The 27,999-nt window shown below is 33.8% G+C and overlaps 1 protein-coding gene across 17 annotated transcripts in view; it reads left to right on the plus strand.

Annotated features, from left to right (window-relative positions):
• Nucleotides 1-27,999, plus strand: part of VPS13B (vacuolar protein sorting 13 homolog B) — an 803,192-nt gene that overhangs the window by 110,084 nt on the left and 665,109 nt on the right. For all 17 annotated transcript variants that reach the window (XR_013553513.2, XR_013553515.2, XR_013553514.2 and 14 more), the window contains 4 exons: nt 1,117-1,308; nt 5,719-5,888; nt 8,897-9,091; nt 21,651-21,775. Coding sequence is in view for 14 of the 17 variants with exons in the window: in XM_078441712.2 (XP_078297838.2) it covers nt 1,117-1,308; nt 5,719-5,888; nt 8,897-9,091; nt 21,651-21,775 (682 nt within the window). In the remaining 3 variants the exon portion in view is untranslated. The remainder of the gene's footprint in view (nt 1-1,116; nt 1,309-5,718; nt 5,889-8,896; nt 9,092-21,650; nt 21,776-27,999) is intronic.

The raw sequence follows: 27,999 nt of genomic DNA on the forward strand, positions 1-27,999 counted from the left end.
AAGATTGAACTGAACTCCTTTGTTTAAAATTACAGAAATGTATTCTTGAAAAAGTTATTGGAAGGCGTAGATACATAACTTTTGTGTTTAATAGGGCCTTTCTAGATTCTAAAGGTATTAGTGCTGGGAAGCCTTACTTTCCTATTTTTGTTTGAATAAACTAAGAATGGCTTAAGAATTATAAATTACTGGGTGGCTGGTGGTTAAGCGTCTGGCTTTGGCTCAGGTCGTGATCTCATGGCTTATGGGTTGGAGCCCTGCATCAGGATCTGTGTCAGCATCACAGCTCAGAGCCTGGAGGCTCCTTTGGATTCTGTATCTCCTTCTCTCTTTGCCCCTCCCCCGCTTGTGCTCTTTCTCTCTCTCGCTCTCTCAAAAATAAACATTAAAAAAAAATAAAAAAAGATTTATAAATTACCATATGTTGTCACTTATAACAGATGGTTTATGTATTAAAACTGAATCTCTAGTATAAGGAGTGTGCATGTTAAGGAGAAATACTTGTAGGTAGAGCCAAGATTTTTCTTAGAAGATAGCCTCTGGTTCCTCCTCAATATATGGGGAGATAAGGGATTGAAGAACTTGGGTTCTGCACTATGAATCATGGCCATAATAATTTTATTCTGGAAAAAGTTTAAAGCAGGTAGTACCTCTAGATCACTTCCATGGTCAACTATACAACTCTCACAGTACCTTGTGAACATGTAATTGTAAACAATCTATTTTTCAGTGAAACTTCCAAAAGAGTAAAATGCAACTTCCTTTGCTCATGTTTTCCAGTCAACGTAATAGTATTGTGTATAGAATTATTGGATATTAGCCAGTTAGATTTTAGAGAATAGTTTTCTAAGAATGATTTTTCGAGTTTTATAGCACTTCTTGTAATATTAAATAGATTACAGGGATAGTTTTTATCTGAATCAATTTTTTTTTTGATGGTAATACTGTCCCATCAGTATGGAGAAAAATATATATGGTCAGTGTTCCATGTATTCAGCCAATGAAGAATTGGTTTTAAGGCATTAAGCTATAAGCTAAAAAGATAAGAAAAGAGTAATATTTAAATTGGTATATCTGATTGCTTAAAATATTGATGTAAGATTTGGCTTTTTATAGGTTCTGCAAATCAACAAGACTTTTCTTCAGGGAAAAGTGAAGATATGGGAGTAGTTCAGGAGAAGTCTACCAAAAGCCTTGTTATAGGTCCTGTAGACTTTCGTTTGGATAGCAGTGCAGTGCATCGAATTTTGAAAATGATTGTTTGTGCATTGGAACATGAATATGAACCGTACAGTGGACTAAAACCAGGTTGGTTTTTGGCTTAATTTTAAATCTCCTGGTTGTTGGTTTGAATGATTTTATAATCCAATTTGTTCTATTTTTGCTAAATTACACTTTTTAGGTAGTTTGCCTATTTGATTTTCATGGTTTTAGTTAATTTAAAGAATATACATGTGTGTAGAAGTTATGGGAGAGGTCAAGATTTAGAAATTGTATAAGTACTTTATTTGCCAGTATTTGTCAGTATTTCATTGCCACACCTTTTTGGTACTCTTTCCAGTATATATTCCTGAAATATAATTTTCTTCCCTTAATTGGATTCTAAGGAACAGACATGAAGATGGACTCTAAATGTACAAATTTAGCATTTAAGGAGACTGAGGTCTTACTGGTAAAAAAGAATTTGCTGTACACCTAATTTCTTCTACATGGCATGAAGGTATCATAGTTTCCTAAAATACAGCACTCGAGAGTAGGACATAATAGCATAGTAAAGGACCTTTGTGGGGTTAGACTATGGTTTGAATGCTGACTCCTTCTTACCTTAGGGAATTTAAGGAACATTACTGATTTTCCATTTCTCTGTCTTTCTAATGAGTTTAATTAAATTATTGTGACAGAGATGGTTAAATTGTCTCCCCAATATCCATTATCCTCCTATTTTATGGTAAAAGAAGTTTCTATGATAGAAATTTTTATGATAAAAATAAAGATGATATATCCATATATCCCAAGTATAGTCCTATGCCTCAAGGTTCTGGCTACCAGGATAGGAGCAGAAGTTTATGTGAGTTTTTGGGCCATGACTTTAAAAGGAAAAGTGCAAGCCTGCCTTTTTTCCTTTACCCCTTCCTTCTGGCTGGAAAAAATTAAAATGGCAGGAGCTGGAGCTGCTAGCTTAGACCCTGAGATGAAAGCTGCATTCTGGGATGACAGAACAAGGTGGGATCAACCTAGGTCTTTGGTAGCATGGTATCACTATGTCAACTCTTGGTCCCTTAGACTCAGATTGTTGTGTTAAAGAAATAAACTTTTGCTGTTGTTCAAACTTCTTTATTTGACTTTTGTCATTGCAATTTACTGTTATTCTAAATGTTACACTAATAGGACCAACTTTTAAAGTTTAGTGCATGTAATAGCATATAACACAGTGCCTAGTGCATAGTTAAGTGCTTGACATGTCTATGCATTCATTTCTTGCACTTTGCTTGAATGCTTACTCCATTACAGGCACTCTTAGAAGTGTTAGGATAGTATGTATAGAATGGCTAAAATAAAAAACAGTGATAGTACTGGGAGATGTCAGGGAGAATGTGAAGAAACTGGATCACTAATTCATCCCTGATGGGAATTTATAATATAGAACCACTTCTAAAAACAGTTTGGCAGTTTCTTTTAAAAACTAAACATGCAGCTACCGTATAGCCTAGCAGCTGTACTCTTGGGCATTTATCCCAGAGAAATGAAAACTTAGGTTTGCATAAAAATTAGTACATAATTTGTTTTTCTCATGTAAAAGTCCAAGCTGGTAGGTGCTCTAGTGGATTAGGGTAACTGTTCCAGGAGGTTGTCTTAGACCCAGAATTCCTTTTGTCTTGTTATTCTACCATTCTCTGAGACACGTCTCCTCTATATGGTAAGTGTTGGCCCACCATTACAATATTGAATTTGAATCAACAGGAAAGGGGGAACAAGAGAAAATGGTAGGTATGTAGTTTCATTTCATAATATGGCTCTGTCACCCATTGACCAAAACTTAGTAACACGTCCCTATAGCTAACAGCAGGAGAGGCTGGAAAGTATAGTTTCTGGGAGTTTCAATACTAAAGTTCAGAGGGTTTTGTTGCTAAAAGAAAGGTTGTAATTAGCAGTTTCTTCTACAGCGGAATTATGCCCTACACACATACAGACACACACACACGTATATATAACATGAATTTTTATCTGAAGCCGTTTATCATCTCAAAAACATGATTGTGTGTGTGTGTGTATGCACAAATTGAAATTGTTTCACACTTTTGGATATTTCTGTCAAAACACGAAAACCTCTCTTACTATTGGTATAAATGTATAGAAATGAAAAAAAAAAAAGGAAAGAGAATAGTAAGAGAATAGTAAGAAACAGTTTTCTTTGTAAAAAAAAAAAAAAAGTAGTTTAAATGGTGCTTGTCTTGTCATAGAATTTAGAATATAGAGTAATCATCTTTCCTGTATTTTAGCGAATTGTTACACTTACAAGTTTGGATTAGATTCCTGTACACTTTCAATGCTGTGAACACCTCTGAGAGTTCCTTTAATGGGAAGTGTTTTGTTAGGGGTATCTTCTGGGACATCTTCAGATACCTGCATTCTTTTTATCACAACCACTTTTTCATCAACATCAGTTTGTCTTCACTAAGTTCCCCTAGCTACATAGCAAGAGTCTTTCCAATGATATGCTGTTGATATTCCCACAGTCACCTGTTTCTTCCCTAACTCCTTGTATGTTACCAGTATGTTTCTTTGCTGCACTTTCATCTTTGATTGGCAGTTCTGTTTAAATTATACATTTTTGCAAAATGTCACATAGGTTTATCACTGGTAAACAAGGAGGCAATGCAACTACATGCTTTGCTGTCTATACATAGTTAAATAGCAGGTATGAGATACCAGTAACCAAACCTGACAGACTTTGAAAGAAGTGACATGATTGATCACTGATCGTGATGCACATTTTTTCTTTATGTTATGATTTATGGAAAGAAGAACTAGTAGTAAGTCTTGTACTTTAAGTAGTTATTATACTGTGGTAACTGTATATACTGATAATATACAGTATTATACCGTGGAACTATTTTTTGGGGGGGGGGGAACTGGCATTTTTAACTAAAACAAGATAACAAATTCATTCATACATATCAGAACTGTGCAAAGTAAGAGCTACTTGATATGAGTGCATATGTATTTAATCTTAAGTACTTAATTCTCCATTTTTAAACTATTGTGTAGGGGTATAGTTCTGTGAATTTTGCAGACTTAACCACATTTGTGTAACTGTTCAAGAAATGGTGACTTAACAGCACTTCAGAAGTCCCCTTTGTGCTCTCCTCTGGTTACTCCTCTGACCCCAAGGGAAACCATTCTTCTTACTTCTAACATGGATTTAGTTATTTTGCTTATTTTATAATTCATGTAAATGGAATCACACAGTATGTATCTTTTGTCACTGGCTTGAGCTTAAATTATGAGATTCATTTCATTGTTATATAGTATCCCTTTATATGAATATACTATAACTTAATTATCCATTATGTTGGTGAGTAGTTTCTAGTTTTTGGTTATTATGATAGTGATGCCACATTCTAGTACATGCCTTTTGGTAAATGTGTACTTTTGGGCATGGAAGAGTGGAATCACTTAGGTAAAAGGACTGCATATGTTCACTTTTAGAAGATAATTCCAAACTGTTTTCCCAAGTGGTTAAACCACTTTATGCTCTTATCAGCGGTTTGAAGAGTTTTAATTGCTCTTTACTGGGGGCTGGCAAACTATGACTTACTGCCTCTTTTTGTGCAACAGATGAGCTGATAATGGATTTTGTGTTTTAAATGGTTGGAAAAAAAAAAAAAGAAATACACTTTATGACGCATGAACTCTATGTGAAATTTAATATTCAGTTTCTATAGGTAAAGTTTTATTAAGACATAATCATGCTCATTCAGTTATGTATTGTCTATGGCTGCTTTTGTGCTACAGTGGCAGAGTTGAGTAGTTGTGACACACTATATGGCCCACAAACATAAAATATTTGCTATGTGGCTATGTAAAAAGTTTGCTGCATGCTTGCCAGCACTTAGTAGTAGTCTTTTTCATTTTAACCATTCTAATGGGTCTGCAATGCTATTCCATTTGCATTTATCTGATAACTGATGATATTATCTAGCTTTTGATAGAATTTTTGTCCATTTGGATATATTATCTTTTGCTTGTTCAGATGTTTTTTTCACCTATTTTTCTATTGAATTGTTCATTAATGATTTTTATGTGGTTTTGCATTAGACATTTTTTAGTATGCTCTGAGTCCTTTGATAGTATGCTCTAAGTCCATCTATCTATCTACAGCAAATATCTTCTCCCTGTTTGTGGCTTGCTTTTGCATTATCTTAATGGTGTTTTAACGAACAGAAGCTGTTATTCTTTTAACAAAAGAGATTAAAAATTTCTTTAAAATATTAAAAATATCTTAAAATAAAATATGTAAATTTTTATATAGTAAAGACATAAATTTATATTCTATAGTAATGTAACTTGTATTTGTTAAAGTTAATGTTATTTTTCAACTGTTTCATTGTTGAAAAGAAAAATACAATTTGACCTTAAAATTTGGGAACAGTTAGTTAATCATTTAAAAAATTATTTAAAACAATTTTTTATTATATTTGTATTATTTCATTTTAGATATTAAGGATGAAAATGAAACCATGCTGAATCCTGAAGAAGTGGCATCTTTGGAGGAATATATTCCTACCCGACATACAAGTATTACTCTCCTCAAATGTACCTGTACTATTTTCATGGCTGAATTCAACTTGTTGGATCATTTGTTGCCTGTCATTATGGGAGAAAAGGTATATTTTGGAGTTTACTACTTTTTTCCTCATATATGCATATTTGTAGGTCCTATGCTATTGTAAGGAAGGTGATTGAGTAAAAGAATATGTGCTTATATACTTATCCATGGTGATGTTAAAGCAATGTAACTATGATTGTTAATTCTTAGAAAGTTGTGTGTGTGTATGTGTATATGCATATATATGCATATTTTTAAATCTCAAGGTAAGGCTGTATAAAGAAATGTTGAAGAGCATGGGTCTAGAGGTCAGTCCATATACAAACTATGACACCTTGCTTTTATTTCTAAACTTATTTCTGAGAAACAACAAAAAAAACCATTTTTCAGGTGGGCTGACAGATTCAGCTAGCTAGTAAAGAAGCAACAAGCCTAGGTAGATTCAGATGGTTTATTACTTACATATAGACAGCAAAAACAAATCATTAATGGTGTCAGCTTGCCGTGTCCCTTTCAGGACGACCTTGAAACTAGAGGGCCAAAATGACATGCAGCACACATGGTAGGGTACCCTGTTGTCAAGAGTTCAATTCCACACTTCATCTAAGCAGTTGTATAGCTACAGCTGTACCCTGAGAGGGGTAAGTGGAAACTCTGTGTCTCACCTGAATGAGGGATGCTACTAGCAGTCTCCCTCAAGAGAAGAAGGTGAGAAGTGGTTTTTTAGAAGATCTTTGCAAGACTGGACCAGTTGATTGGGTGTCCCCACTGTGGCTCAGGTCATGATCTCACAGTCCGTGGGCTTGAGCCTCGCGTCGGGCTATGCTGACAGCCCAGAGCCTGGAGCCTGCTTCAGATTTTGTGCCTGTCTTTCTCTGCCCCTCCCCTGCTCATGGTCTGTCTCTCTCAAAATTGAATAAACATTAGAAAAAATAAAAAAATTCTTTGCAAGACCACCTATCTTCTCATGGTCTGAGAGTCATGGGATGTTCTACCAAGGTTTAGGTCTGCTGTGGTTGCATCTTGCCTTCGTGTGGTCTACATAGATTTGTGGAAGATTGTCAGGGTGGCACAGAGGTATTCCCTTACAGTACCTAGCTCTTAGAATTATTTTTAATAATAAATGAGATAATGCACATGAATGATTTTGCACATATTAAGAACACAATAGTAATTACTATTGTTGTTGTCAGTGAGGACTTCCTGGATGATTAATATTTGTTTTAGGCCATACACAATGTATTGCTTTCTGCATTTGCCATATACATAATAAGCTGTTATTTGTTATTTTTATTCTTTTGGCTATATTTCTTTTGATATCTACATAATGATAATGATAGAAGGAAAAAGTATCCTAACTTTGAGAAGAATTTGTGGAAGTATGACAGGAAGTCAGTTGCCTATGATACAGTAGTTTCATTTTGTGTATCTGTGCCCTGTCATCCACTGGCAGTTGTATTGCTGGGTAAAGAGATTGTCTGGGGAAAATGTCAATGGAGAAAAAGTGTATTGATACTAGACATGAACTTCAAAACAACTATGGTTAATGAGTTCAAGAAAGAGACAAAAAGGTAGAAGGTTTCAGAAGAGACCTCGATCCATAAAAAAAAGAATCAAAACATTCTGGCACTGAAAACTATAGCACAAGTTAGAAAAATGGGATGGAAAAAGATGTATCATTTAAATGCAAATCCAAGGAAAAACAGTATGGCTAATCTAATACTGGAAAATTGTAGAGCTTAAGACCAAGAAGCATTTTTAGAAATGGTTATTTCATAATAAGTGTTAACGTCAAGAATAGAACAACGTAGATAATTCTTAGAGATGGTATGTTGAATGAAAGCAGGCAGTAATAAGTATGTACTGTATGATTCTGTAAAGTTCAAGAACAGGTAAAACTAATCTGTGGTGATTGTAATGAGAGTGAGTATTGGCTACCTCTGGTGGCGATCCAATATGTTGCCTGGGAAGGGATATAGGAGAGCCTTCTAGAATGCTTGAAATGGGTGGTGGTTACAGATGTAAAATTTTGTTGAGCTCTTCACTTAATGTTTGTATGCTTTACCATATGTTATACCTCAGTAATCCAAAATAAAATCACTTGAAAAAGTAATTTCTTAATAAGTGTCATTTAAAAATTACTAATAGTCAGAAAAGCATGTTCAACCATGTTCAACTTAGTCACTTTTAGGCACAGTGTTTGTGAGTAGTGGCACTGTTGGCTTTTTGGAGTTGATAAGTATTGCATTAGCATTTACCATCTTTAGCCAGTGCCTGCTAAATCCTAGTATTGCTCCCCAATTATTGTGACAATGAAAGACAGGCAAAACTGTGAAGCCACTCTTGCCACACGTATTTTCATGTACGTCTGGATGGAAGGTCATACTGTACCTCTTTGAGAATGACAGTATGGCATTTTAGGGGACTAAGTTATTTCTAAGACCCAAAGGGGTTGCTTGCTAATCAGGGTTCATACTCTGGACATCTTGCAACCTACCTGCATTTATTTGGAAGCTTGGAAAGGTTCTGTAACACTGAAAGTACCAAGACTAATGCAAAATTCTTAGGATTTTATGAGCCTTTAGCATGTTATTTTTAGTAGATATGGATCAGGGATTTTTCCATCCTGCAAATTTTACTTCTTGTGTGAGTAGTCTTATTGGTTTCTTAGTCATCTAAATATGAATAAAGGATAAGAAGACAAATGGTGGCTGGCTCTGAGATACCTAGGACAATATTTAGGAATGGTCGAGCATAGGAAAATGCCTTTAAATGTGCTGAAGCACACATAGTGAACTCTTCCAGTTGATTGAAAAATAAAAAGTTTAGCTAAATGATTAGTAATAATTTTACAATAAATACACATTTTTTGAAATCTAGGACGTACTTAAAAATATGTAGAAGATGTTTATATTTGGTTATGGTAAAAGAGTCCCACAGAAAGTCATCATTTTGTAGATTGATTTGATAACATTGCAAAAAATGCTAGTCTGAGACTTATATAGAGGGGATTGCATGCCAATCACTGTTTTCCTGAAATATAAATTGAACTCTGTTATTTTCTAGAACTCAAGTAACTTCATGAATACTACAAACTTCCAGTCTCTTCGGCCTTTGCCATCCATTCAGATACTGGTGGATAAAATTAATCTGGAACATTCTGTGCCAATGTATGCTGAACAGTTGGTGCATGTGGTCAGCAATCTTACTCAGCCATCTGATAATTTGCTTCATTATTGCTATGCACACTGCTACCTTAAGGTAGGAAAAGTGAATTTTGTTTATTAGTACCTCTTTGGCTCTCGGAGAATTAATTAAATAGCTTTTTTCCTGGAGTTGTAACTTCAAAGTTAGTATCCCATAAGATGAGATTTAAATGATATATAATAGATATTCATTATTCAACATAATTAAATAAAAGTGTACCTCTTTTGAAGTTACTTCTTCATTTATTTGGGATTAATAGCTTGATGTTTATAAGATAATGTTAATTATGATTTTTGAAGATTTTGTATGTCACCGATGGTAATTATTAGTGTGAAGGACCACTTAGTTTATAGGGATTTTTTTTTTTAATTTTTTAATATTTATTTATTTGTTTTGAGAGAGAGACAGAGCACAAGTAGGGGAGGGGCAGAGAGAGGAGACACAGAATCTGAAGCAGGCTCCAGGCTCCGAGCTGTCAGCACAGAGCCTGACTTGAGTCTCGAACTCACAAACTGTGAGATCACAACCTGAGCCGGATGCTTAACCAACTGAGCCACCCAGGCACCCCATTTTATAGGTATGTTTTAAAAAACTTATGATTTCTTTGAGGGGAGCATTTTTGTGAGATAATGCTTTATAAAGGATTAGCACATTTGTTTTTTTTAGTTACTTTCCTCTTACTGAATTGATGTTAATTTCTTGACACAAAAGGAGAACCTTTAATGCTTTAAATCAAGTTACAGAAATTATTGGGAGGCATAATGCATAAATAATGCATTCCAGTATAGGTACATAAATAAACCCAAATGTTGAGTAATAAGTAGTTTTGCTAAGCAAACACAGATGTATAGTTTAAGTAGAGACAACATATATCTAATCAAATTCTTTTATGGACTAAAGCAAACTATACAAACTTGAATTCAAGCGTAAGTACTAGATGCACTAAATTTCATGTAAAGGACTCCAAAATTAGAGAACTCCAAAAGCATATTCCTGATTTTATTGGTTTATGCTTTATTGTTCCATGTTTCAAAGTTTTAAAATATTTACATATTTGTAGGGCATAAAGAAACCAATATAAATGTAACAGTTTTAGATCACCTCTAGTTTAAGATGTTGAAATTTGTTTTCAAACCATGTAGAGTAGAATGACGTGATTTCCTAGAAGTCCATGTGAAGCCCATTTTTAAGAAGATGGTGGCGACTCTACTCCCTTGATGAGAGTGACCCTCTTTCAAAGGGGTGTGGACACAGGAAAGTGTGATTCACAGGAGCCATTATTGGAATTATTTATCACAGTGTTTTATGTCATGTGGAGAGTAGCAGAAAGTATTTTTGAAAGCTAGATATATAGGTAATATTTTATATTTGTGCTTTTTTATTCATTCTTGTAATTCACTGAAGTGTATTTTTCCAAATATTTTTATGACTTGAATACCAGATTATAATGTTCAGAATATTTGCCTTGTTTTGTTGAAACAGGACTAATTTTAGGCAGTTCACTAACCTTTCCAAGGTATTCTGCTTACGTAGGGGTCATCAGTTTGGTAAATACTAAGTTCTTTACATAGTGCAGACACTCAGCATTAAAGATGAATAAGGCATGTCCCATCCTTTAGGAGAATGGTCACCAAAGCCAATGGTCACCAATGTGGTTGTCCTCCATACTGACATAAAAGTTACTGGGATTGTTGTTTACTACTACTGTTGTTAATAAGTTGAAAGCTCACTTAATTCTAGTATAATCTAGATAAATTTATGTTTTGGGAAAAGGTCTTTTGCTTTTACACATAAAAGTTGTCTTTTATATTTTGGTTAATTTGACTAGAGCTATCTATAATGGGTAAGTTAAGTATTCCAGGAAGTTTGTTGTTGGGCAGAGCAAGAATATTATATGTAGAAAAACTTGTCATTGACATTAAGAATATTGAATACTTTAAAATATAAAGCCTTGAGTCTTGAATATGTTATTGTATTTTGGGTGCTTGTTCAGTGGCCTGGTACATTTTTAAATGTTCAGGATTTGGTATAGAGAGTTTTAGTTTTTATTTGGACTGTTTGGAACTGACTCAAAATACTGATTTGTTGTAAAGTTTATAGCAGTTCATGTTACTTGGCATAATTACTATAACCTTTGAGAAGGTTTCCAAAGATAAATTTTCCTATTATAGTGCTAAAATATTATAGTAGAGGTTTTAAATCTTTTTTTCATGTGTGTGGCATTTTAGGCCTTAAGTAATTTTCAGTTAAATACTTAAATGCTCAAGTTTTACTTTTGTATACCTAAATTTAACTATAGTGACTGTGGTGAAATGGTGTGTAGCATCAATTTAATGTAATTAAATTTATTTTTATTTTTTTCTTAAAATTTTTTTAAATGTTTATTTAAAATATTTTTGAGAGAGACAGACTGCGAGCAGAGGAAAGGCAGAGAGTGAGGGAGACACAGAATCCTAAGCAGGCTCTAGGCTCTGAGCTGTCAGCACAGAGTGCTAGGGCTCAAACCCATGAACTGTGAGATCATGTCTTAAGCTGAAGTCAGTCACTTAACTGACTGAGCCACCCAGGCGCCCCTATAATTAAATTTTTTAATTGGGAGAGTTTGCATGGATGTGTGAAGAAAACTCGCAGATTGAACTTACTTTTACATGTCTTATCAAGTCCTCTCTGTTTAACTGCTAAACCCATCCTTTAAGTGTGTGTGTGTGTGTGTGTGTATAGCATCAAGTAGCAAGGACATTGCAAAGCATCTGATGATTGAAACATGAAGAAAGTAACTTCATGAAAGCACCCTATAAACTACAATAATATATAAATTTTAGGCCTTGTTACTCATAAGGATCAGCTATGGCAGATGTTTCAGAGAGATCAAAGAAATTATAGTAGAATCAAAACCCTTGGAGTTTGTAGATTTGGTAATTTTCAACCTCAACAAAATAGTATTCTCTGGGGGTTTGGAGAAATGGTGCTTTTATACATGTCTGGTAAGTGTATAAATTGGTATCATTTTGGAGAGTACTTCTGCAGGATCTAACTTGAAAAAAATCTGCCTCATACCCATCCATTCCAATTTTCAATGTCTATCCTAAAGCAAGGGTCAGCAAACTTTTCTTTAAAAGATCAGACAGTAACTATTTTAGACTTTGGGGACCAAGATACAAAATTTAGTATCTTATATAATACTTAAATAATAAGAGAACAAATTTCCACAGATTTTGAGTTGATGAAAGTAAAAATGTTTTAGTGTACACTTTTTTCATAATACAGTTTTACTAATGAGAAGAATGGAATTCTTTTTCTTGGGGTAACATTTCACCTCATTGGGGTTCCCACTTAGTGTTCCCTGTCACCAAATGGATTATGAATGTTCGTATGTAAAAATTATTCATAGCTTGTAGGCAGTACAAAAACAGGCATTGGGTGAAATTTGACTTGTGGTTTGCTGACCCCTGCCCCAGAGAAATTTTTGCATATGGAAATATACACAACTGGAGGTCTGGATATGCTCACAGGGATAGCTCTCTCCAGTGTAATTTTTGGCGGGAATCCTAGGAAGCGTAATGGTATACATAGGTATGGCACCATATATGTAAATGAAGAAAACAAAATAATGCTAAAGATTGTTCTCAGATATATGAAGTATAACAAGTAGATAAAGGTATAACAAACAAGTGGACAGGAGACATCCCAAATTTAACTCCTCCCCTCCTACCCCCCCTTGTAATCACTAACCTACTTTCTGTTTCTATGTATTTGCCTATTCTGGACATTTTCTCTTTCTTTTTCTTTCTCTTTTTCTTTTTATTTTTCTCTTCTTTTTCTTCTTTTTCTCTTTTCCTTTTTCTTTTTCTTCTCTTGAGAGGGAGGGAGAGCGAGAAAGAGAGAGAGAAGATAGAGAATCTCAAGCAGGCTCCACGCCCAGCGCAGAGCCTGACCTGGAGCTGCATCTCATGACCGTGAGATCTTGACCTGAGCCCAAAATCAAAGAGTCCAATGCTTAACCAACTGAGCTATTCAGGCACCCCCTCGACATATATAAAAGAAATCCTACAGCATATGCTGTTTTGTGTCTGGCTTTTTTCACTTAGCATAATGCTTTTAAGGTTCATTCATATTGTAGCATGTATCAGGATTTTATTCCTTTTTTATGGCTGAAGAATAATATTATATGAATATACTGTATGTTGTTTATCCAATTATCTGTTGATGTGCATTTGTGTTGGTTCTAGTTTTTGGCTATTATGAACAATGTAGTTATGAACATCCGTGTATAGATTTTTGTGTGAAGACAGGTTTTCTTTTGGTTATATACCTAGGTGTGGAGTTGTCTGGTCAAATGGTAACTCTATTTTTAACATTCTTAGGAAGCACAGAACTTTTTCCCAAAAGGATTGTTAAATTGTTTTTCCTGTTCTACTACCACCACATTTTTTACTTCTTCACATCTTTACTAATACTTGTTATTGTCGGTTATTTTGATTTTATTCATCTTAGTGGTCGTAAAATGGTATTTCGTTCTGATTTTGATATATGTTTTCATAATGTTTAGTGATGTTGAACTTTTTTTTTTTCATGTGCTTATTGGCCATTTAGATATATCTTCTTTGGAGAAATATCTATTCGGATCTTTTGCCCATTTTTGAATTGTCTGTTACTGAGTTACAAGCATTCATTAGGTATTCTGAAGGATTTTGTTTCTTTAAAAGTGTAGGTGACAAGCCAATTTGACAATAAATTATATTTAAAAAAGTGTAGTTGACAGAATGACAGTATTCATATTTTAAAAATTCTGGGTAATGAAAAAATTTATTTTCTCAGTTAAATTGTTAGTGGGCTAAGTGAGGAGAAAATATTTAATTTCTCTCCATAAGAAAAAAACGTAATTGTCATTTTCAGTCCAGAGCTTTTTTGTTTCAGTGGATATATGAGCAAAAACTAGATTTAGAGGGTTTAAAGAATGAGTAGGCAATGAAAAAAAATGCAGCATTCTCCAGGCTTCTCTGTCAAGATACTTGCTGATTAAAGATGAGAAATGGAATTTTACTGAAGGTTGGAGAAGAGATAGTGGTGAGAAAGTTTTTTAAGAATTAAGTGGAGGGGCACCTGGGTGGCTCAGTGGGTTAAGTGTCAGACTTTGGCTCAGGTCATGATCTCGTGGTCCATGGGTTCGAGCCTTGTATCGGGCTCCGTGCTGACAGCTCAGAGCCTGGAGCCTGCTTTGGATTCTGTGGCCCCCTCTCTGTCTGCCCCCACTTGTACTGTGTTTTTCTGTCAGTCTTTGCCAAAGATAAATGAACATTAAAAAAAATTAAAAAAGAAAGAATAAGTGGAGAATCTAGCATACTTTTTTGAGAGGGGAAAGAGGAAGTGGAGGGAGGAAGCAAGGCAGAGTGAAATTGTGAGCTAATATATGAGCTAACTCAAATGAAGCATCAAATTGCTGTTCTGGCAATATGGAGTTTTGAAGAAGTCCTTTATCCTTATTGGACCTCACTTTCCCATATGTGAAATGAAGTGGTTTATTTAATATCTAAGCAGTTTTAGCTCTGAAGTTCAGTTTTTAATCAAATAGATCTGATTCCACCTCCTGAAGGCTTTTCCTTCCCCAAATGCTCATTATTCTGTAGAATTTTCACTATAATCCTTCTTTCTTTAGTTTTTGCTTATTCCAATGTATTTCTGTAAATGGATTAACTTTTTTTTTTTTTTAACTGTTTTACTTTTTTTATTTTTGTAAAATACACTTAACATAAAAATTACCAGGGTGCCTGGCTGACTCATTCGGTAGAGGATGCAACTCTTGATCTCTGGGTTGTGAGTTTGAGGCCCACATTAGGAGTAGAGATTACTTAAAAAACAAAACAAAGGAAAACAAAAAAACATAAAAATTACCAGTTGCAGAATTTTTAGTTGTATAGTTCAGGAGAGTAACTACGTTCATAATTGTGCAAGTGTCATTACCATCCATCGCCAGAATCTTCTCATGAACCCAAACTAAAACTTGATTAAATTATTCCAAGTTCTCTCTCCTCTGTCCCTGGGTAACCACCATTCTACCCTTTGTTTCTATGAATTTGACTACTTAGTACCTCATATTAGTGGAATCATATGATGAATGTCCATTTAACTGTTGTATTTTATTAAGATACTGTTTCTAAGATTCATCCATGTCATAGCATAATTTAAACTTGCTTACAGTTTGAGTCTGAATAATACTACATTGTATTTATGTACCACATTTTGTAAATACACTCTTTCATTGATGAACACTTGGGTTATTTCCACATTACCTGTTAACTTCACTGATTTTATTTATTTTCTATATATAGCCTGAAATGGAGTGCTAAATAATATTGTAATTTTATGTTTAATTTAATTTATTTTTATTTTTTTGGTTTTAAAATTTTAAGTTTATTTATTTATTTTGAGAGAGAAAGAGACCGGGACAGGGGTGGAGAGAAAGAGAATCCCAAGTAGGCTCCACACTGTCAGTGCAGAGCCTGATGTGGGGCTCGAACCACAAATCATGAGATCATGACCTGAGCGAAAGTCAGATGTACTTAGCTGACTGAACCACCTAGGTGCTCCATGTTTAATTTTAAATACACAGCATATGATTATGAATAGCAGCTGTGCTATTTTATATATTTTTTTAAATATTAAAAAAGGTTTCATTTAAGTTCCTGTTAGTATACATGTAATGTTAATTTCAGGTGTACAACATAGTGATTCAATACTTCCATACAACACCTGGTGCTCGTCACAAGTGCACTCCTTAATCCCATCACTTATTTAACCCATTCCCCCACCCATCTCCACTATGGTACCATCAATTTGTTTGCTATAGTTAAGAGCATGTTTCTTGGTTTGCCTTTCTCTTTTTTCACCCTTTGGTCATTTGTTTTCTTTCTTAAAATCCACATAGAAGTGAAAGCATCTGGTATTTTTTTCTGACTTATTTTACTTGTGTAATAACCTATAGGTCCATCTGAGTTGTTGCATATGACAGGATTTCTTTCTTTTTTATGGCTGTATGGTAATACTTCGTTGTGTGTGTATATGTATATACCTCATCTTTATCCATTAATTAGTCCGTGAGTACCTGGGCTTTTTCCATCATTTGGCTGTTGTGGCTGCTGCTGCTATATAAACATTGAGATGCTTGTATCCCTTTGAATTAGTATTTTTGTATTCTTTAGGTAAATACCTAGTAGTGCCATTGCTGAGTCATAGGGTAGTTCTATTTTTAACTTTCTGAGGAACTTCCATACTGTTTTCCAGAGTGGCTGCACCAGTTTACATTCTCACCAACAGTGCAAGAGGGTTCCCCTTTCTCCACGTTTTTGCCAGCATCTGTTGTTTCTTGTGTTCTTGAGTTTAGCCATTTTAACAGGTTTGAGTTTTGTATTTGTATTTGTTACAGTTTTGATTTGTATTTCTCTGATAATGAGCAACATTGAACATCTTTTCATGTGTCTGTTGGCCATATGGATGTCTTTTTTGGAAAAAGACATACATATTCATGTCTTCTGCCCATTTTTTATTTGGGTTATTTGGTTTTTGGGTGTTGAGTTTGATAAGTTCTTTATATATTTTTGATACTAAATCACTGTTGGGTATGTCATTTCCAAATATCTTCTCCGATTCTGTAGGTTGCCTTTTAGTGTTGTTGATTGTTTCCTTTGCTCTGCAGAAGTTTCTTATTTTGATGCAGTCCCAAAAGTTTATTTTTGCTTTTGTTTCCCTTGCCTTTGGAGACGTATCTAAAAAGCAGTTGCTATGGCTGATGTCAAAAAGGTTACTGCTTGTGTTCTCTTCTAGGATTTTTATGTTTTCAAGTTTCACATTTAGGTCTTTAATCCATTTTGAATTATTTTTGTGTATGGTGTAAAAAAGTGGTCCGGTTTCATTCTTCTGCATGTTCATGTCCAGTTTTCCCAATACCATTTGCTGAAGTGGCTTTTCCCCATTGGATATTCTTTCCTTCTTTGTCAAAGATTAATTGACCATATAGTTGTGGCTTCATTTCTGGGTTTTCTATTTTGTTCCATTGATCTAAGTGTGTATTTTTGTTAACAGTGCCACACTGTCTTGATCACTACAGCTTTGTAGTATAACTGGAAGTTCAGAATTGTAATGCCTCCAGTTTTGTTTTTCTTTTTCACGATTGCTTTGGCTATTTGGGGTCTTCTGTGGTTCCATACAAATTTTAGGATTGTTTTTTTCTAGCTCTGTGAAAAATGCTGGTAGTATTTTGATAGGGATTGGATTAAATATGTAGACTGCTTTGGGTGGGATAGACATTTTAACAATATTAGTTTTCATCTATGAGCATGGGATATTTTTCTATTTATGTCATCTTAAGTTTCATTCATAATTGTGTAGTTTTCAGAGTACAGGTCTTTTACTTCTTTGGTTTATTTCTAGATATTTTATTGTTTTTGGTGCAATTGTAAATGGGATTGATTCCTTAATTTTTCCTTCTGCTGCTTCATTATTGGTGATAGAAATGCAACAGATTTATGGATGAAGTTTCATCATGAAGTCAATGCTTGATTTTTTTTTTTCTGTCCCTTTAAGAAAGGGACATATCTTTAGGATGTTGGTTATACTATTGTACCGGGTGTCTTAAAATGACAATAGCATAAAAATGATTTATTTTACATCACAATTAGTATGTTTTCATTGTCATTTACAGTTAGTGTGTTTTTATACTTTTTGCCTTTTATTATTGAAAATTATAATATAGCATAGTAATTTTATTAAAAACTTACTAGAAATTTTTTATATTTCTAAATCTACAGTTTCTTCTATTTATGTTAATTCAAGGACATTGTAAAGTGTTAAAATATAGATGATAAATTTTTAATATTCTAATTGGATTTTTTAAAAGGCGGCACTACATGTTGAATTGTTCATTTAATGTGATGTATAAGTCATCTTATTCAAGGTGACCTTTCCTTCAGCTAAAATTTTTATTGGTATTTACACTTACAGCTTCATACGTTTTTTGCTGGTTCAGATGATTAGTTTGCAGTGTTCAGTACTTTTACTCTGTTTCTGAGTATATAAACTATCCTTGGTGAAAGCAACTTCAATTTATACTCTGTTTCCATTTTTCTAGGTAAAGTTTTTGTAATGTTGGTTAAGGGCTATGGACAAGTTAGTTAAGTAGGTATTATAAATCTATGTATTTCATTACTGTAATTAAAATTTTTTTTAGCGTCTATTTATATTTGAGAAAGACAGAGAGAGAGAGAGAGAGAGAGAGAGAGAGAGAGAGAGAGCGCGCACGTGAACGGAGGAGGGGCAGAGAGAAAGGGAGACACAGAATCCAAAGCAGGTTCCAGGCTCTGAGTTGTCAGCACAGAGCCCGATGTGGGGCTCAAACTCATGAACCATGAGATCACGACCTGAGTTGAAGTCAGATGCTTAACCGACTGAGCCACCCAGGCGCCCCTAAATTTTTTTTTAATGTTTATTTATTTTTGAGAGAGACAGAGACAGAATACGAGTGAGTTAGGGGCAGAGAGAGAGGGAGGCACAGAAGCCGAAGCAGGCTCCAGGCTCTGAGCTGTCAGCACAGAGCCCAACACAGGGCTCCAACACATGAATGGTGAGATCATGACCTGAGGGGAAGTCGGACGCTTAACGGACTGAGCCACGGAGGTGACCCTTCGTTATTGTAAATTTTTTTTTTTTTTAAGTAATATCATTTATTTATTTATTTTTTTTTCCTTGCGTGCTGGATTTTATTTATTTATTTATTTTTTAATATATGAAATTTACTGTCAAATTGGTTTCCATACAACACCCAGTGCTCATCCCAAAAGGTTCCCTCCTCAATACCCATCACCCACCCTCCCCTCCCTCCCACCCCCCATCAAACCCTCAGTTTGTTCTCAGTTTTTAACAGTCTCTTATGCTTTGGCTCTCTCCCACTCTAACCTCTTTTTTTTTTTTTTTTTTTTTTTCCTTCCTCTCCCCCATGGGTTTCTGTTACGTTTCTCAGGATCCACATAAGAGTGAAACCATATGGTATCTGTCTTTCTCTGTATGGCTTATCTCACTTAGCATCACACTCTCCAGTTCCATCCACGTTGCTACAAAAGGCCATATTTCATTTTTTCTCATTGCCACGTAGTATTCCATTGTGTATATAAACCACAATTTCTTTATCCATTCATCAGTTGATGGACATTTAGGCTCTTTCCATAATTTGGCTATTGTTGAGAGTGCTGCTATAAACATTGGGGTACAAGTGCCCCTATGCATCAGTACTCCTCTATCCCTTGGATAAATTCCTAGCAGTGCTAATTTAAAAGAGAGTTGGGGGCGCCTGGGTGGCTCAGTTGGTTGGATGTCCAACTTCAGCCCAGGTCATGATCCCATGCTCTGTTGGTTCGAGCCCCGCGTCGGGCTCTGTGCTGACAGCTCGGAGCCTGGAGCCTGCTTCGGATTCTGTGTCTCCCTCTCTCTCTCTGCCCCTCCCCTGCTTGCACTGTCTTTTTCTGTCTCCCAAAAATATATAAATATTAAAAAATGAAAAAGAGAGTTGGAAATTGGTTATTTTGAATAATTTTGGGGGGGAGAAAGAGGGAAAGAGTGTGTTTTGGGGGTACAGAGGGAGATAGGAAGAGAGAATCTTAAGCAGGCTGCACTCCCAGCCTGGAGCCCTATGTAGGGCTTGATCTCATGACCGTGAGATGATGACCTGAGGTGAAATCAAGATTTGGACACTCACCTGAATACTGAGCCACCTAGGCTGCCCTGAAATAATTGCTTTTGATATAGTAGGTAGGCCCTCTTTCATTATATTTGCCTGAATGTTCTCTTAGAAGTGTCTCTGAACAGCATACAAATTTAATAATAGTTTAAAAAATATTACAGAATAAGGTATGGTTTCCCCAGAGTCTTTTGCAGTTCTGCAAACATCCAGCAGGGATCTCCTCTACACCCAGTTACCATCTGAGTATAATTACTGATAGTGTCTGTGATTATACTGTTTGGGCATTTTATAGAATATTAGTGCCTTGAGAGAGTTCTTAGTTGGACACAGATAATGTAATATGATAAAATATTAACCTTATTCACAGTCTAGAAATATTTGGAGGTTGGGCAATGTTTTAAAATGTTTTTTATTAAATGGCATAGTAATTGTAAAGTTTAGAATCTTTTACAATGGGCCTTTTAGAGGAAATGTGAAATGCTGAAATTGCACAGTGCCTAAAAATTCTTTGCATACAGTATTGCTCAGAACAAGTCTTTAAAGAGAATGGATGTGGATAACTTAATTTTCAAGGTTGATCATTTAAGTATTAGAAACATTTTTTTCTCAATCTGTATTTCTTGCCACGTGGTGACAGTAGGATTTACAGGAATTAATAGGTGTTCACTTTCATTTTCTTTGATAGTAATTAGGTAGGTCTTTTGAAATGGAGTTTTTCTTTAAAAATAATGTAATTCTAACTAATGTCTCATTTCTAAAAAATTATTTTGTTCACTTAAAACTGACTTCAAAGGAAATGATTTGACATTGTCAGTTTGATGAATGATAGGGACATGATAGCTTTTTGAAACCATTTGGGAATAGTTTAATACTTTTTTAAGAAAATGATCATCAGTTTGTAAGTTCATTGAATGAAAGTATTTTTGAAAATTGAACAATCTTAAACATGTTTCATTGTAGAACTTATCAGTTAATATAAATCCTAGAGATAGGAAATTCAGTGCTTTATGAATCCAAGGAGTAAAAAATAATAAGGAAAGATAAGTGTTAGGGTTAACTTACTTTAGTATGTTGTTGGAAACCAGTAACTTTGTTTTGTATCCCTGTGTGTTAGTGTTTTATGTTTGAGATGTTTATCTTTTATATTATTGGAACGAATTGGAACTCATTTGTAGTAAGTTCTCTATAGTGGTTCATGTAAAATGTGATGTTATATTGGTTCTTCCTTCAAAGCAAATATACTGTTCAGGAATTTTAAGGAATGCTTTTAAAATTTTTGAGTGTGATCTCGTTTTAAGTATAAACATATGAAGAGTAGTGTATGTCATGTACCAAATTTCCTGGGGTGAAAACATTAGCCATACAATTTTCACAAAAGAAAGGGGTACTTTGTAACATTTTAGGATATATTTGGGTATCCTTTTTGTGTGTGCATAATGTAAGTTGAAGGCAAAATACATTTTTATGATTGTTTTTGTCGTAATTAATGTTTTTTAGGCATTAAATGATATTAACGGTAATTTACTAATTTTTACAATGTGCACAATACAGGCAGTTTATATTACTAGAAAGTGTGTGCATTTTAGCAGACAGTAAAACACTAAATAATAATTATGTTTAGAAACAAAATGTGAAACTTAGAGTTAGTAAGAAACAGTGATCTTTCAGGGAAATGAAAAATACTGTATGTTTAAATCCCTTAATTTGGATTTAGTCAATGTTAAATTGAATAAAAGAAAATGTTGATGTTTGGAAAGTGGAAAAAGACATTGGAACATATTTAGTGTGCAGCTGTTGTAGAGCAAATTGAAACTGACGTATTTCATCCTGTGCTTATTAAAACTTTGTCTCTGTGAACATTTGGATCTTTTCTTTTTGTTTCAGATATTTGGTTTCCAGGCAGGACTGACATCTTTGGATTGTAGGGGATCTTACTGCTTACCTGTACCCATTATTCCCTCTTTTAGCACTGCTCTTTATGTTAAACTTCTGAAACTACCCACATGCTGGTAAGTATTATGTTAAAATATGGCTTATGGCAATTTTCATGTATTATGAAGGGGAAAAAACTCAGTCGTGTCTCTTATGCAAGTGTGTTAGTTTTATACAAAACCTTAGAAAAATATCTGAAGTTCTTCTGTCTTTTACTGAGACACTAAAAATCTCTCTTTAATGCCTGAAGTATACTAGATCATAGTCTCTCTTGTGGTAATGTTAACTGTTGTCGGGGTAATAACTGTTAATCCATGTTGCAACTAGAGTAAACTGTTGCTGCTTCATACTGTACTAGTAACTGTAAGGGCAAGTACCTTATTTTTGCCTTTTTAAGAGGATATGGACAAAGATTTTTAAAAGTTGCCATTTAATATCAAAGCCTAAGTATTTGTCACCTAAATAACAATTTCATGTGTATTCATAGGCACTGAGAAAAGTATACCCATAACATAGATTAGACATTTGATATGTCTGTAGTTAATGTATTTTAAAAGAAACGGATATTAGATCATATTTTCATTCGTTTTTGGGTTACTTTATTTGGAGGTCGTATTTCTTTAAATTGAAAGAGGTTTATAGAAAGAAAGCCAGTAGTTATGACTTCTTAAATTTTAGTTGAAAACAAACTTTAATATATTAAAAAGAAAATTGCTTGAAGGTATGAAAAAAGGTTTCAAAACATGAAATATATTCTAGTGAAATAGTTCTACATTGTAAAATTTAGATTACTTTTATTATTTGGATGGAATATATCTTTGCTTTCCCATCCTAATTAGTAAGCTAATTTTTACAGATTGTTAATTTCTATTAGTTATTTATGAAAAGCAACATGACTTCTAGCAAATATATTTTATCTAAAGTACTTCATTTATTAAAAATATATTTCTTTAATAACTTTTAAAATGAAATTTATAAATTGCTCACATCTTCAAAAATTTTGCCTATTGATCCAGAAAATTAAAATATAGAAGTTACAGTTAATTAAGTCTTGGAACCAGTTTTTTTTGGTAAAATGAAACCATTATTAAATGATCATTCTTAATTTTCTCTCGATAAGTTTAATTTTGTCCTTAGTCATCCATATTCCACGCGTGTCATATATTATGTTGTATAGAGATTTACTTTTTAACTTTTTACTTGTATATACATAACATGTTGTATTTGAGCCAAATTTTATATTCCAATCTATTAAGAAATACCATGGGATATGTCCCAGTTGGTATGTTGATTATCAACTTTAATAGATGTTTGTAAGTACTGTTATCTCAGTTATGTGCTGATTTATTTATCATTATAATACTGAGATTTTTAGAAATGGTGCAATTTACCTTAGAAAATACTTAGCTTTTTTTTAAAGCCAAAATTTTCAAAATGAATTATAGCCTTCATATGAAAAAAATTGAGTATTTAAATAGGCAAGGCTTAGTTTAAGGATGTGAAGGACTTACTGCAAGTATTGTCAAATGTGGTTGAAAATATGCCTGCTGACATCTAGAAGAAAATATTCCATTTAAAATACTAAAAGCATGAGATCACACAATGCTTATATTTGGAAGTAACTTGATTTTTTGTAGTTAAGACCACTTCTGTGATATTCGAGTGATATTTTTCTATGCTTTATGTGAGTATTTTGCTTTGAAATAGTTTCTTTATATTATTTTCCATAATTAATAGACCATAAACTATAATTTGTTCTTAGCAACTCTAAATTGAAAGTAATACATGTAAAACTCATTAAATTGATACGTATTTTAGTTAAATGAATAAGATCCCAGATAAAATATATCATATAGTGCTTGCATTAAATCAAAATCATATGAGAACTGAGAATTTTATTTAACTCATGTAGTGAGTGAGGATTATTTTAGTAAGGCACCCTGTTTGTATCATTTAATGTCAATTCTGTTCCCAGTATGGTATCTCCCTGCCTCAAATCATACAAGCCGTTTCATTTGAATTTTTAAAAATTATATTCCAGTTTCCTAAAGCACATGTATGATGCTATGTATATTTATATTTATCTACCTACCTAACTACCTACCTATCTATTCAATAAGAAGAGCATATTTACTATAGGCCATGGATTTTAAAACCCTTATACCACACTGAAAAAAATTTTAGTTGGAATGTGTAAGTTAGTAATGGAAATCTAGATTTTATATAAAACGGAAAAGTAGTTTTATACTTTTTGTTTAAAAATGTCTAAATTGATGCTAATCATATGTGAAATTTCAGACTAACATTTATTTTAATCATTTTTGCTAATTTTTAGAAATATATGGTTTAAGTAACATTGAAAATAAGTTATTTTTTTCCTGTATGAATGTTCCTGTTAATATATTTTAACAAGCTAACACTAAACTCCAGTTTCTTGGAATTTATTTTTTTCAAAATATTTTGGTCATATTTTATCTTTCTGTATTACACAGTTTCTAAACATAAATAAACATTTCAAAAAATTTTTTTCTTCATTACTTTATATCAGGTTAACTTTTAATTCTTTTAGTCCCTTAGAACAGGATTAAATTATGTAGGATATAGTGGGAAAGACATAGTGATGATAATATTTAATGACAGGAGTCTTGAGCAGTTAATTCAAATTTTAATTTTTCTCTCTGTTTAGTAAGAGGATGTTTAAAAGCAGGCAATAAAGTATTGGTTAAAGGGCAATAAAGTATTATAAGGTTATTCTAAGTAGGATTAAGGCTTGGTCTCTTGTAGATACTTATTTTAAAAATTTCTACTGTGGTGATAATGCTTTTAGGCTTCTAGATAAATTCTTGGAGTTAACATTTTTTTTTTCAGAACAGACAAACTATAATAAACACATTAACTTTATTTCCAAACTTTTAAATTGAAATACTAATATTTTATGGAAAAGTGCATAAATTATGGTGTTTCCTAAGTGAATTGGACCTTTGGTAACCAGCAGAAAGATCAAGGAGCAGAATATTATCAGCATCTCAAAAGCCTCTCTCACTTACCTTCCTGCAGGGTTAACTGTTATTCTGATTTCTAATAATATAGATTAGTTTTGTCTATTCTTGGACATAAATAGAATCATCCAACATATTCTCCTTTTTGACTGGCCTCTGTCACTGAAAGTAATGTTTGGGAGATTCAGACAGCAGAATGTAGTTTTTAGATTGTTTGCTTTTGTCATTATGCAGTATTCTATTACATGAACATTGACCATTTACACATTTTTGATCTGTAATTTTAATTGAAAAATAAGTATCTAAAGTGTGTGTCAATTTATTTTTTATTCCTTTGCCATTTTCCCTTTTCCTTAAGAAGCTTCAGTTGTTTGGGAGATTGGATGTCATTCATAAATATTTTTTGATTTTCTATGTTGTGATAAGCATTGTGGTACATATTGGAATTGGGGAAAGAATACAGTAGAATGCAGTGAGGGTAAGGGATATCCACAGAGCATGAAAACTTAGTCTAGTGGGAGAGGACACTACACACACAAGAAAACATTTGTCTTTCAATGGCAAAATTGAGGCTTAAGCGAAATGTCCTGTTTAAAGAAAGTAGAAAATTTCCTGCGACATTGTGGTTGGTTTCAGAGAGAAAGTGGCAGTACAATTGGGTTTTATTGGTTGAATTGGGTCTAGACATCTAGACATCAGGAGATTGTTTGGGGTGCAGAAGTTTCTATGGGGATAATATTGTCTGAACAAAGTCAAGGTTGGTCTGTTGGATCTGAGAATGGTACAGTGGGAGAGGAATTTGGAAGTCTCCTTTTGGGCCTTGACTTGTACATGATTAAGGGTGTCTGAGCTTTTTTAATCTTAAAAAAAAAAAAAAAGGTTAAACTAGTTAATGAAATATTCATTAACCCCATTTATTCCTCACCAGGCTTGTTAAATTGCAATTATACCATAGTCTTAAGTTCATTTTCTCCTATAATTGAGGGTTCAAAAATGTAATCTCATTTATAGAGAGATAGGTGCAACATACTTTGGAAGTTGAGAAAAATTATTTTGGCTTAGAAAGTCATGGAGAACGTGAAGATGGTAACTTCTAAGCAGATTATTAAAGAATGAATACGATTTGAAAGAAAATACTTTTTTATATAGTGTTAGGTTGTTAGGTACTTTAATGAAGTTTTCATTAACAACGCTGTGAGCTTAAGATGATATTCTCTGTTATAAACTAAAGCTCAGGGAGGTTACATAAATTGTCCCAAGTCACACAGTGTCTGGGCAAGGAATCTCATGGAAGGTTATCTGATTCTAAAGTCTTTGGTGCCTTTCTTACCTGAAGGTGTGAAGATGTACATTATCTTTTGTTAATCATCTCCAGAGGCTCAGTGTACTTCTTGCCTTGTAGTAAAAGTGGATTTCTATGTATCGAGAGGACAGTTGAGATAATACAGCTAATAAATCTGAACTCTCCTAGTATCTCCTAGTATACAGTTAATAGTATATAGATATTATTGTAATGATCTCATAGAATTGTAGATAATAGGGTTAGGTGGAATCTTAGACATTATCTCAATTTATCAGTCTATGATGCAGCTTTTGATTTATAGTTGTTTATCCATGGGTTGAACATTTTATTCAGAGAGAGGCAACCAGATTCATTTTTGGGAATCTCTAGAGTTCTTTATTTTATTGAGTCAAAATCTGCTTTCATGTTTCTTCTCTTTCCTAATTATTGCTTATATGTGTCATGAGTCATTTTCATAGACATAAGGAGGTGGGAAAACACGTTTCTTTACAAGATTGAGGGATCCCTCTAAGTACCCATTCCTTATTTAACACATTGGCGTATGTCTTGGTTTTGGCTCATGAAGTTATTGAACAGTTCCTTTGTTTGAGGAAGGTGTTGCTGGGAATCTGTGTTTGAGTTCAGTGTTAATTAGGAAATTTGGCGTTAGTCGGCTCATGGTAATTGACGTGGTGTGTAAAGGCTAAGAGAACAGATACTGATCTTTTTGCCTCCCTGAAACAAAAACTGAAGCAGCCATTTTCCTGCTTTAGCTCAGAATAACACTAGAATAAATGCTTTTAGCTTTAATGGAGGCTAGGCCCTTCAAGATAAAAAAAAAAAAAAAAGCCAATATTTATTTATCAGCAAACATAGAGGATAAGTAACCCACCCCACAGGGCTCAACATCACGTTGCTCAACTGCCCTGTTCTTTATAATACCACAGTTTGAACCTCAAGAACACAGAGTTGGGGTTTTTAATACCCCTGGAGATAGAGGTTTTTAATTCCCTTTGTTCCAGAGCTATGATTATTTTCATCTGCTTTTGTGATAAATACTGTCTTGAACAGAATGTCTTAAAACTGGTAAGACTTAGTTGGGATGCTACCTCCACTTGAGTGGCAGCAGCCTGATTGTTAGCTTCAGTTCTTGGATCTGGAACGTGCTTTCATGGAATATTTTGAACTGAAAAGAAATCCTTTCATCATCTATTACAATCTTCTCATTTCAAAGATGAAAAGACTGAGTCCGGGAGAGTTCAAATTACTTAACCTAAGACCACACAGTAAATATCAGTGCTGCAGTGTGATCCTCCCTTTCTTGATTCAGGGCTCCTTCAACTGTACCACACTACTTAAAAGTGATTATTACTATTATTTTAATTTATGTATGATAAAATATACAAAACAGAAAGTTTACCATTTTAACCATTTTTAAGTGTACAGTTCAGTGGCATTAAGTATATTCACATTGTTGTACTACTGTCACCACTTTTCATTTACATAAATTTTATCTTTTGTACCCATGGAAACAGTAAATTCCCATTATTCCTTACTTTTAGTCCCTGATAACTTTTTACTTTCTCTCTGTATGAATTTGACTATTCTGGGTACTTAATGTAAGTTAAATCATTAAATATTTGTCCTTTTGTGTCTGACTTGTGTCACTTAGCATGAAGTTTTCAAGATTCATCCATGCTGTAGCATATGTCAGAAATTTTTCTTTCCTCCCCCTCTTCCTCCCTCGTGTCCTCCCTAACTTGCTCCTTCCTCTCTCTCTCCTTTCATCCCTCTCTCCCTTCTTTTCTTCTAAATTCATTCCATTTTAAGGTTGAAAAATTCCAATGTATGTATATACTTTATTTATTCATCCATCAGTGGACATCTGGGTTATTTGCACCTTTTAGCTATTGCCAAGTGGTGCTTTCAACGTGGGTGTACAAATGTTTGAGTTCCTGTCTTCACTTCTTTTGAATATATGCCTAGAGGTAGAATTGCTGGATCATATGGTAATTGTATA

The sequence above is a fragment of the Panthera onca genome, chromosome F2, assembly GCF_046562875.1.
Source record: "Panthera onca isolate mPanOnc1 chromosome F2, mPanOnc1 haplotype 2, whole genome shotgun sequence".
Taxonomy (NCBI): Eukaryota; Metazoa; Chordata; class Mammalia; order Carnivora; family Felidae; genus Panthera; species Panthera onca.